The following is a 12458-nucleotide window of genomic DNA, read 5'->3' as shown; positions in this document are numbered from 1 at the left end:
TGCCGCTACTATTTTTCTTCCACCACCACTGCCTTACTCTACCACCATTGTTGCCGCCACTCCACTTCCACCACCGACGCTCCACTACCACCACCACTAGTACTCCACCTCCACCTCCACTGACACCGAACCCATTTAAACCCCTTTATTAAATAGGTGAGTTTGAATCGATTTCATTTAGTTTCAGTTTTTGAAAACTATTTTTCAAGTTTCAATTCTTATTTTTTTAATTTTTAGTGAACTTTTTTAATATTTTAATTATTTTTTAAATTGATTAAAATATTAAAAAATTTCAGTAAAACTTAAAAAAAAATACTAATTAAAAACTCAAAAAAATAATTTTCAAAAATTGAAACAAATTTTTAATGCAAAACCCATTTCCCAAATTTTTCCTCATTTTTCTTCTTCTCAGTCGCGCTCATCTCTTTCTCTCAGTCATTTTGTATTTTTTCCCCTTTTGATTTTTAGCCTCTTTTTCTCTATCTCATTTGTTGCATAACCCTAACCCAACACGTCTTTGAGAGAGACGCGGAGACGAAACGACGTGGAGGCGAAGGCGATGTGACTCCGGCAGACAACTCTGACAGCTAGGCGAGGGGACGCGACTCCGGCAGGTTTGATTTGTTGTTGATTTGTTAAATGGGTTTGATAAGTGCTTTGATTAATTAAGTTTTATGGGTTTGATGATTTAGGGTTTGTTGTGGATTTTTTTCAATCATCATTCTCATTTGTTCCTATTATATATATATGATTTCTTGGACAAAAATTGTTGTTGATTTCTTAGATTTGTTGTTGATTTTGGACATGGATTTGATAAGTGGAAAAGAAGAATGAAATGGTTTTGATGATGTTTATTCTATCAAAGATCTAATTTTGTTCATAGCCTAGTTTAATAAACTGATTCCTCGAAAGATCTAATTAATTAAGTTTATTCTATCATCCAGCTGATGTTTTATGGGTTTGATGATTTAATGTGTGTTTTTTTTTTTCCTTGAAATAACTAGGTTGGTGTTGAAATGTTACAATTTGGTTGGTTTAAATGTGGGTTTTTGAATTTTTGTATTAAAGCTCACTTTTTAGAATCATTAGCATTAATACAAATACAGAATTCCTTTCAAGCTACTACATAGTTTATGAGTCAGCTGGTTGTGTTTCATTTTTTGTGTAATGATTTTTGTTTTTTGGCCTGCTTCAAAAAAATTTAACTTGCATAATGTGCTTCCTATGAATTTCTAATGTTATTTAAAAGAGAGATAGAGCATTTAGTGCAAATAGAGCTAATGGAATTAATTGTGATTTGATTTGATTTGAAACAGCTTTTTGATTTGTATGCTTTATTGTTCCCTAGTTGAATTCTCTTAAATATGGAATTAATTGTTTCCCTCCATGCGGAGAAATTGGAAATGGAATATGGGATTCTTGGTTTATGACCCTACTGGAACAGGTGAATCTCACATTCTAGTGCAAACAGAGCTTGCCATCTGTTATGTTGTAATAACGAATTTTACCGGCAATTTAACACTTTTCTTGCTGCACTTTGTAGACAACAATTGCTTGTGAGAAGGGGGTAAAGTTGTCTGGTACTTTGTTTGCCTCTTTGAAATGGCATATGACGTTTAACTTTATTTTTTTCATTAGTTAGTGCCTTCTTTAACTTACAGGTGAAGGAAATGGATGAACTTAGTGAAGGTTACAACATAGTTGGACTTTCTCAGGTGAAATAGAAGTCGTTGTGAATGTTTCTTTCTCATGTCGTAGTTTATATTTGATCATGAGTCATTTAGTAGCTAGCTGTTCTCCCTAAGCTCTGCTAAAGTCCTTATTTTGTTTGCTTACTGTGTTTTTTTATCTGTCTGAGTGTTATGGGAATTATATATCAGAATCTTTGCAAGAAACTAAGTTGGTTACCTTATCTTTGCTGCAATTCATTGCTTTCTTCTGGCACCCCTTATTTTCGTGGCATAGAACTGACTTCTGGTCTGCCTATGAAACTTAATTTTGTGGCCTCTTATTTTTCTTGTTTGCGACAAGTGAAGAATTTCATATCATTGGCAGGTCCTCATGCTGGGACATCTTCTATTCCATTTTGTGGAGTAAGTGATCCTTTTTACACTTGTTGTTTTTGGTCTTCATGCTTCATAATTTTGATTTTTTAATTTGGACCAGTATAAAAGGCTAAACAACTTTATTTAGAAGGTGACATTAAAAAGATAAAACTTTAGAAAATCATGTGATATAAAGTAAACCTTAACTAGAAATAGAAAATTAGCCCTAATCTTTTGATTAAAAAGATAAACTTTAGAAAGTCATGTGACGGAAAAGTAGTATTCTAACCATTAAACTCAATGTAGTAGTACACAAAATGTATAAAATACCCTTTTTCTTTGAGTTTAATAACAAAAATATAATTTTTTTTTTCTATCGGTCTTACTTAACAAAAATAAGCAAATGGTTTAGATTGAAAATATAATTTGTTAAGGATGGCACCAACATCAAAAGAAGAACAAAAACTCAGGCTTTTTAATGGTGAAATTTCTTGACTTGGGCCTGCTAACCGGTTTCTAAAATTCTTGGTCGACAACCCCTATGCCTTTAAAAGGTTGGAATCTTTGCTTTTTATGTGCACTCTTCAGGAGGAGGTTTCAATGATTAAAGATTCCCTCACAACCTTAGAGGTAACAGATTGTACCTCTGGAATGCACATTTTGTTTGTTTGTGAGTCTCTTCGCTTGTAGCATTTCTCATCAAAATTTTTGTGGGGTATATATATATATATATATATGAATATATTGACTATGAGTATATCTAGACTCTAGAGCAATATAGTTCAATCCTTGACCCGTATAAGGAGAATAGATCACCTTTATGCTTTTTATTGAGTTATAAAATTGAACAAAAGAATCCTTTACCTCATATAATAAACCACATTGTGCCTTTCACGAGTTAGAATTAGCAGATACACGGACATGCGACACGCTGTCATGACACGTTTCAATATGTACATGACACGATACGCTTGGAAAATGTTAAAAATATTTTTTAAATAAATTTATTATATGTCGAATATATGAATGGTTTATTCAATGGTAATAATAAACAAGTAAATAACAACAACAACAACATAATACTAATTAAATTAAAAAGCCATATATTCCACAACAAGATCCATTTGAATGTTTTGGCCTTAGGTTTTGTGGATCTTGTAATCGAGTTTGATCTTAAGGTGACTCTTCTCAAAGGCCTTAGGTTTGAAAATAGGCCAAAAATACACTTTCCCAATACGTAGATTTGAAAATAGGCCATCGGAGGCTAAAATTGTGAAAAAGCCATGAGAAGGCCCGGGAACACCCCTAACACCTCAAGAAGGACCAATGTAAGTTGTGGAAACTTACAGAACTAGCACGTGACTCCCGGTTTGAAAACTAAGTCAAAAAATGCACAATTTTCAACTCTTAAGCTTGAAAATAGGCCATCGGGGGCCTAAATCATTAAAAAACCACGAGAAGGCCCGTGGAACACCTTAATCACCTCGGAAGCAACTATTTTAACTTGTGTAAACTTACGAAACTAGCACGGGACTCCCGGTTTGAAAACTAAGTCAAAAAATGTACTTTTCGAACACTTAAACTTGAAATAGGCCATCGGAAGCCAAAATCACGTAACAGTCACGAAAAGGCCCGGAAACACCTCAAATACCTCGGGAGGGAGCAATGTAAGTTGTGGAAACTTACGGAACTAGCACGGGACTCCCGATTTGAAAACTAAGTCTAAAAATGCACTTTTTTCACACTTAAGCTTGAAAATAGGCCATTGGAGGCCAAAATCGTGTAACAGCCACGAGACGGCCGGGAAACATCTCAAACACCTCGGGAGGGACCAATGTAAGTTGTGAAAACTTACGGAACTAGCGCAGAACTCCCGGTTTGAAAACTAAGTCCAAAAATGTATTTTTTCATACTTAAGCTTCAAAAATAGGCCATCGAAGGGCAAATCGTGCAACAGTCGCGAAACGGCATGAGAAACACCTCAAACACATCGGGAGGGACCAACATGAGTTGTGGAAACTTACGGAACTAGCACGGGACTCCCGGTTCAAAAACTAAGTCCAAAAATGCACTTTTTCAAACTTAAGCTTGAAAATAGGCCTTCGGGGGCCAAAATCATGCAACAGCCATGAGACGGCCCAAGTAATACCTCAAAAATCTCGGGAGGGACCAAATTAATTTGTGAAAACTTACAGAACTAGCACGGGACTCCCGGTTCAAAAAATAAGCCCAAAAATATACTTTTTCACACTTAAGCTGGAAAAATAGGCCATCGGAGGCCAAAATCGTGCAACAGCCATGAGATGGCCCGGGTAACACTTCAAACACCTCGGGAGGGACCAATATGAGTTGTGAAAACTTTCGGAACTAGCACGGGACTCACGGTTCGAAAACTAAGTCTAAAAATGTATTTTTTCACACTTAAGCTTGAAAAATAGGCCATCGGAGGCCAAAATCGTGTAACAGCCATGAGATGGCCCGGGTGACACATCAAACACCTCAGGAGGGACCAAAGTAAGTTTTGGAAACTTACGGAACTAGCACGGGACTCCCGGTTCGAAAACTAAGTCCAAAAATGAGCCATCGGAGGCCAAAATCGTGCAACAGCCACGAGACGGCCCAAGAAGCACCTCAAACACGTTGGGCGAGACCAATATAAGTTGTGGAAACTTACGAAACTAACACGGGACTCCCGATTTGAAAACTAAGTCCAAAAATGTATTTTTTCACACTTAAGCTTGAAAATAGGCCTTTGGGGGCTAAAATCGTGCAACAGCCACGAGACAGCCCGGAAAACACCTCAAACACCTCGGGAGGGACCAATGTGAGTTGTGCAAACTTATGGAATTAGCACGGGACTCCCGGTTTGAAAACTAAGTCTAAAAATACATTTTTTTTCCAACTCTTAAGCTTGAAAATAGTCCATCAAGGGGCCAAAATCATTAAACAACCCCGACAAGGCCTGGGGAATACCTCAATTACCTCGGAAGCAACCGTTGTAACTTGTGTAAACTTATGGAACTAGTACGGGACTCCCGTTTTGAAAACTAAGTCCAAAAATGAATTTTTCGAACAGTTTAAGCTTGTAAATAGGCTATCAGCGGCCAAAATCGTGTAACAGGCACGGGAACGCCGCAGAACACCTCAAACACCTCGGGAGGAACCAATGTAAGTTGTGAAAACTTACGGAACTAGCACCGGACTCCCGATTTGAAAACTAAGTCGAAAAATGCATGTTAGATTGTATATTTAATTGATAAGATAATAACTGTTTAACTTGCATTTTTTTTTTTGTGTGTGTTTCATTTTTTTTGCAGATTGGAGATTTGATATGGACATGTTTGGTAATTTGGAGAGCAGAAGCTAGCTCATTTTGTATTTTTGTTCATATTACCTTACATGTATTTTGGTTGCATTGTAAATTTTATATTTTTGTTGGTATTACAGGATATGTTTGGTAATCCACACTTGATATTTTATTTTTGTTGATATTAGTAGACATGTTTTTTGTGGATATTAGGAGACGTGTTTGGTAATCCGCATGCGGTTGATATTATATTTTTGTGGATATTAGTAGACATGTTTTTTGTGGATATTAGAAGACATGTTTATAATCCGCATGCAGTTCATATTGTATTTTTGTGGATAGTGCTGAAATTCAATTGTGATGTTTATGAAAATGAACAGATTTTTGTATTGATTTGTAATAGATATTTTATTGAACAGGTTATTGAATAGGCCATCAGATAGATTACTGCACAGGTTATTGAAATGCGCAGGAATTTTTTACTGAAAATAAAAAATTTAATATGAAAATAGTACCCCCCTTTTAAATTTTTTAAATTTTTATTAGCGATGAAATGAAAAATGCCGCTATTAGTTTTCAAAAAACATGACGAATAATTTTGTCACATTTGTTGAATATTTCGTCGCTAAATTGAAATATTTGGTGACAACATTTTTTGTCATTGAATAATTTTTTTTTCTGCTCATTTTAGTGACGAATTTTTTTGTCACCTTAATCCATATCATTGGTGAGGAAAACTTTCGTCACTAAAATCTATTTGGTGACGAAATTGATATTTTAGAGGACGAAAAATTCAACATTTAGAGATGAAGCATTTCGTCGCCAAAAATGAAAAATAGGCGACGAAACTGTTTTTCGTCACCAGGTACTTTCAGTAACAACGTATAGGTCACGAACGTGGTGACAAATTTTTTTCGTTGCAAATCACTTTAGTGACGAAAATTTGATGTTTGGAGACAAAATCAAATTGTCACCAAAGGTCTTTTTTGTTGTAGTGATTACAAAAAAACCCCAGGGTTTCGCATCTTTTTCATTTTAAATCCCAGATTTTCAATTTCGACATTAAACCCCATACTTCCACCCGTGTTTCATTCTGACCCATCCGTCTATCTCTGTCATCTTATACTAACAGAAATCTAGGCAGAAATTCAGATTCAAACACACATGTTCAAGTATTTATATTTCCCTCGTCGTAATTCCATTTTGCCTTGTTTTTGCATTGTTGGATTTACCTCACGGTCTAGTTTTCATTCCACCTCTCATACGCCTTATTCTATCTTTTTTTACGTGTCGTTGGAGCTCCGAAAGTTGATTAAAAATAAGACTTTTCTCTCTTTGGGTAAAATTTTCATATTCGAACTCACATGTTCATAACTTGTACCTCCCTCGTCATAATTCCGTTTCGTCTCATTTTTGCGTCGTTGGATTCACCTTATGGCTTAGTTTTCATTTCATACCTCATATGCAATGTTTCACCTCTTTTTATGTGCTGTCGAAGCTTCGAAAATTGGCCAAAAATAAATTTTTCTCTCTCTAGAAATTCAGTACTATTGCATTCATCCCACTATGCTTGGGACCTGCTCTTCACCCATAACCTCCTTTGAGTGGCAGCTTCACTACCACCACCACCACCACAACCCACTTCCTTCTTCTCCTCTACCCTAACCAGGGCAATCATAACCGCAGCGGCTGTAACAGCAGCCGCTCTTGATTTCCTCATTCTTAACCCACAATCATTTTGATCCAAATGATCATAATTACCTTGTAACTTGTTGTAGTAGTCCAACATAGCTTAAGTCTTTTTCTTGTGGTTGGCATAGAATAAGAGCTTGTTTTCTTGTTGAGTCTTTGACCACTCTTCTGAATCAAGCTTTTCTTGCTCGTCAATCAGCAATAGTGAGGTTCTAATCTCTTTTAAACCTTCTTTGTTTTTGTTACCTTGTTGTTTCTCGCTTGATTTATCGCCATAATTGTTTTTATTTTTGTTGTTGATGTTGTTGTTGTTATCTTCTTGTTGAGATAATAATTGTAGAAAGGAAGGATGAAGGAAGAAGCATAGAGATGGAAGATAGAGGAAGAAAGAAAGAAATAAAAAGAGAAAAATATTATTTTTGGCTAAGCTTAGAGCTTTGACGTTACACGAAAAGAGGTGAATCAATGTATATGAGGAGTGGAATGAAAACTAGGTCATGAGGTGAATCAAACGACGCGAAAATGAGGCAAAACGGAGTCACGATGAGTGAGATACAAGTTCTTAAAATTGTGAGTTTGAATATAAAAATTTTGCTCAAAAAGAGAAAAATCTTATTTTTAGCCAACTTTCGGAGCTCCGACAACATGCAAAATGAGGTGGAAGAAGGCGTATGAGAGTTGGAATGAAAACTAAGCCGTGAGGTAAATCTAACGACGTAAAAATGAGACAAAACGAAGTTACAACAAGGGAGATATAAGTGCTTGAACATGTGTGTTTGAATTTAAAATTTTGCCTTGATTTTTGTTAGTGTAATATGATAGAGATGGATGGAAGGGCAAAATTGAAACATGAGTGGAAGTATGGGGTTTAATTTGTAAAAATTGAAAATCTAGGGTTTAAAATGAAAATGGCGCAATACTTTGATTTTTTTTTTTTGTAATTAACCCAATTTTTATTTTCTATTTTTATTTTGTCCTTACTTGCCTCTTCTCTTTAAATGATTTATGAAACAAAATAAATTGAATTGTCATTTTTACCAAGGCAGTGGCTTTGGTCCAGTCCAAGATCGGATTGGACCGTGCTTTTGGATCCGTGGGGGCCCACCACGGGTCCCGTTTTGATAATCCGAATCGTTCAATGTGTAGAACTCGTCGAATACTATATACTTGTAAAAAATCACGTTGATCGGATATCGATAACTATGTGAACAAAACAATTTTTTATCAATCGTTAATTTTTTCACCGTCTATTTTTTTTTTATACAAAACTGATTTGATCACATAATTATTGATATCCGATCAACGTGATTTTTTATAAGTATGTAATACTCGACGAGTTCTACACATGAAACGGTTTGAATTATCAAAACAGACTCAAAAAATAAATCCCATAAATCGAACTGGACAGATCCAGTCTTAAACCCAACTTGAGACATGCTGAACGCTATTATCAAATAAGGCTGCTAGGGTTTTGGTTAGATTAACGCTATTATCAAATAAGGCTGCTAGGGTTTTGGTTAGATTTCACTTAAATGTCTATAACGCACACGTGTGCTTCCACTTTTTTGGTACACAATGAGAGCCTCGTAATATCTTCGACATTCGTGTTCTTCTTCGCTCTGCTCTCAGAAGAATTGCTTTGCGAAGAGATAAGATATCAGAGACTCAGACCTGAGGTTCCTATTTACTCTGTATCATCGTCATTTTTAAGCTTTGGTTATGTACGTGTGTGTATATTATATATCTAGATATATGTAATGCAATTTCTATATTGTAGTATTGATTTAGGACGAAAATTCGTGGCTTTACATTGTAAAGTTCTTTTCTTTACGCGACTTCTTTGAATTGATAATTCTCATTCGTGAGCTCTCAGTGAGGTTTAATTGCTCAATTTCATTTATAAAGCTGTTTTCGCGGTGTTGTGTGTGCCATTTTTTGGTACATTCCTTGAATATCTTCTTCATTGGTTTCTTATGATCTGATTTTATGTACATATATGTATATAATTTGATTTTGTTATCATATATATATATATTTTAATTAGAAGGGGGTGGTGTGTGAATTATGTTTGTAATTTTGTTTAATTTTGGCAGATTTTGCCTCACTTTGTTCAGATCTAAATTATTTTCTCTTTCTCTAGAATTTTGTTAAGTTTTTTATGAATGCAAAACCTCGCCTTCCCAAGTAAGTAGGCTATGCTATGTATAATGCCTTGCCTTCATCATATTTGTTATGAGCATCTATGCTCACCTGAATTAACATTTTCTTCACAACCGCCCCCAAAAAAATCCAATATGCATAAAAGAATAGTTCACAGGAAGGTGCATGCCCTTGTTATTTTCTTTTTGGATTTTTTTCTTTTCTTTTCTCTTTTCCAGGTTTTTTTTTGGGGGTGGGGGGACCACATTCTTGTTTTTTTTTTTTTTTGTTTTTTTTTTTTTTTCGAATGCATATTATAAGTTATCATGTTTGCATAATCCATCATTTGAGTCTCAAATTACATATCGGATTTGATCTATGGACGAATATGCAAGCATACTTTTTTATGCTTGTTTGAGTAATAATGATGAGATTTCCTAGGGGTGAGCATGGACCGGATTGGTCCGGATTGGGAGAAAATCAGGACCAATCCGTTATATACGGTTGCTGAAAAATTAAAATCAATCCAATCTGTTTAAATTGTGGAACCAATCCAAACCAATCCGTTGAAACACGGATTGGATCGGTTTAGGACCACGGATTTAAATAATTAAATAACAAAAAAAATATAGACATTACATTTCCATTCCAATAGCAACATAGCTACTGAAAACCTATAAACAATATAATTAAGCAACATCCATTCCAATAGCAGCCTGTAAACAATATAAATAAACAACATCCATTCCAATAGCATTTCCATTCCAATAGCAACATAGTTGTTGAAAATCTGTAAACAATATTATATAAGTAAACATGACTTGAAATGAGATTGAAGATACAATTACAAATTGAAGTTTGGAAGAACTCCATGAGTTGTCCACTAAAATTTCAAATACAGTATTTGTACTCTATTTTCTCTCATTCTTTTCTCTTTTCCACTCTTCTGCAGATGTGTTTCTTTTCCATATATTTCTCATAGATAGAACACAAATCAGCTTGAAATTTTTTGGCTGCTTCTCAAAAACTGCAACACTACATTTCCATGAAAAAAAATAAATTTGTCACGAACTAATTGGTCCAAATTTATGAATCTCATATTCAAAAACTGTATTGATCCCACCAAAATTTAAACATTCAAAAATTTTAAACCAATCAAAAAATATATTTTATTAACACACTTTGTAGGTGTGTCTCTCATCTTTACCTAAAACCTCCATCAAACCAAACAGTGGCATAGGTGAGTCTCAATCAAAGAGTACTAGCCTTACCATCACCACCAATGAACCACCAATCAAGGCAGATGTAGGGTAGGGTCACCCAAACACTGCCTCTACATGTACTCCATCTCTTAATGAAGAAGTTCAGAAGTGTTCTTGTAGAGGCTCTCCCCTGGAACCCAAGCCCAATCTTAATGTCTCAACCTGCTTGAGATTGATTACAAACAAAAATAATAGCAGCAACCAACATAACAAGAGCATATAACTTTTTCCTTTCTTCCAATGTCGAGAAAATATGGAACAATTGGAAAAACAAGAGCATATAACAACCCCTGTTCTATAATCTTTTTCCCCTCATTAATAAAAGATGGAAAAACCGAGAAATTATCTACATGAAATACAATCAGACTGATCAAACAAACAACACAAAACAGAGTTGAAATCAGAAAAAAAAAAAAAAAATAAAAACAGAAAATAATCTGAGATGGATGATCTGGGAACAAAGGAACAAAAATTGTCACCGATCCGAGAGAGAGAGAGAGAGATGAGAGATGAGAACACCGAGAGAGAGAGAGAGAGCTAGCTCACCGACAGAGAGAGACGAGCAGCAGCACACCGATCTGATCTGAGATGGATGAGAGTGTGAGGGAGAACTCAGTCTGAGATGGGAAAGAGAAGAGAGGGAGACACCATCGATGTAGAGACCTGAGATGAGAGTGAGAGGCGTGAATGAGTGAGGCTGCTGGATTAGGTTAGGTTACATTGTAGTTTTTATATCAGATAAGAAATTATATGGTGTGGGAAGGTATATAGTATAAAAATATAGATTATTTCTAGATGGTCCGGATCGGTTCCAATCCAGAACCGATCCGTGGCCTACGGATTTTCAAAATTTCAATCCGGAACCGAACCACGGATTCAAAAAACCAATCCAAACCTATCGGATTGGATTGGACCGGATCGGATTACGAATTTTACGGATTCCTTGCTCAGCCCTGATTTCCCAATATCATGCTTTGAATACTAGGATTCTTGAAGAAGATGCTATTCGTTTGATGAGAAATGAAAGTTGGCATGTAAAATGTTGGATGTTGAATTGCAATGCAGAATTTATTACAATTTGGAAGAAGTTTAGAAACATACCACTCTTACTTTGATACACGTGTATACTCATTTGGGAATTGGGATCTATGAATATTTTTTGTATCATTGGAACAAAAGAGTTGGATGATTCTCAAGAATGAGAGGAGCCTAAGATATCCACTTTTTCCGCTTTGTTATTTCAGAAGAGCTATAGCTCTAAGAGTTACCCTTTAATACTGTGAAAAGCATCACCTCTCTCCCTTCTTTTTTTTTTTTTTTTTTTTTCATTTAGATTAATTGGCTGATTGAATTGTAACCTTATTTCCATGTTTTTGTGTTAACTTCTTCCAGAATGGCATCGGTGCAAGCTACTTTGACATCAGTTGTGGGCAAGAATGGCAACCATTCGACTCCCACAAAGTTGCCAAACACTTCCTTCTGGCCTGGGTTTGATGTGGCGGGTAATGTTGCAAGTGTGCAGAAGAAGGAACTATGCCACACTATCTTCCTGCGCCCTAAAGCTACATTAACTTTTGATCCCCCTGCAACCAATAAACAAAGAAAGCACACAGTTGATCCTTCTGCCCCGGATTTTCTTCCACTTCCATCCTTTGAACAATGCTTTCCAAAGAGCACGAAAGAGTACAGGTGTCTCTTTTTGGTTTTCTATCATTTTTACATAATTTCAGGGTATTCAACTCAATTTGAGATGTACCTTATTGGTTGTCTTATGTTCTTATCAATAATTAAATACCCATGTGATTTGCATGAACAACCTGCCCGAGAATATGCATTGATGCAAAAATTTGATGCATGAATTTTCTTTACAGCGAAGTTATTCACAAACCATCTGGCCATGTGCTCAAAGTTCCATTTCGACGGGTCCACCTAGCTGGGGATGAACCACATTTTGACACTTACGACACCAGTGGTCCCCAAAACATACACCCAAGCATTGGTATGCCCATTGAC

The 12458-nt window shown here is 35.7% G+C and overlaps 2 protein-coding genes across 14 annotated transcripts in view; both read left to right on the top strand.

Annotated features, from left to right (window-relative positions):
- Nucleotides 1-350: 350 nt before the first annotated feature.
- On the top strand, nucleotides 351-5601 carry LOC145807388 (uncharacterized). Of its 11 annotated transcripts, XM_082905465.1 has the most exons (7): nucleotides 410-614; nucleotides 1349-1444; nucleotides 1544-1580; nucleotides 1662-1715; nucleotides 2056-2093; nucleotides 2600-2675; nucleotides 5363-5601. In XM_082905465.1, the coding sequence occupies exons 4-7, from the start codon at nucleotides 1671-1673 to the stop codon at nucleotides 5504-5506; spliced, it is 303 nt and encodes a 100-aa protein (XP_082761591.1). In that variant the 5' UTR covers nucleotides 410-614; nucleotides 1349-1444; nucleotides 1544-1580; nucleotides 1662-1670; the 3' UTR covers nucleotides 5507-5601. The 11 variants fall into 11 exon arrangements, 5 of the variants coding, with proteins under 5 accessions (XP_082761590.1, XP_082761591.1, XP_082761589.1 ...); XR_014350444.1 differs by lacking the exon at nucleotides 2600-2675; XM_082905463.1 differs by lacking the exon at nucleotides 1544-1580.
- Nucleotides 5602-8521: 2920 nt separating this feature from the next.
- The window catches only part of THIC (thiaminC), a 13131-nt gene continuing 9194 nt past the window's right edge, over nucleotides 8522-12458 (top strand). For 2 of the 3 annotated variants that reach the window (XR_003627712.2, XM_028197521.2), the window contains exons 1-3: nucleotides 8522-8720; nucleotides 11838-12134; nucleotides 12317-12444. Coding sequence is in view for 2 of the 3 variants with exons in the window: in XM_028197521.2 (XP_028053322.2) it covers nucleotides 11839-12134; nucleotides 12317-12444 (424 nt within the window). In the remaining variant the exon portion in view is untranslated. Of the gene's footprint in view, nucleotides 8766-11837; nucleotides 12135-12316; nucleotides 12445-12458 lie in introns of all 3 variants that reach the window. The other variant, XM_082905462.1, reaches the window with a different exon arrangement.

The sequence above is a fragment of the Camellia sinensis genome, chromosome 14, assembly GCF_055761805.1.
Source record: "Camellia sinensis isolate YWXY chromosome 14, ASM5576180v1, whole genome shotgun sequence".
Lineage (NCBI taxonomy): Eukaryota > Viridiplantae > Streptophyta > Magnoliopsida > Ericales > Theaceae > Camellia > Camellia sinensis.
This window is presented reverse-complemented; position numbering and strand designations above follow the sequence as displayed.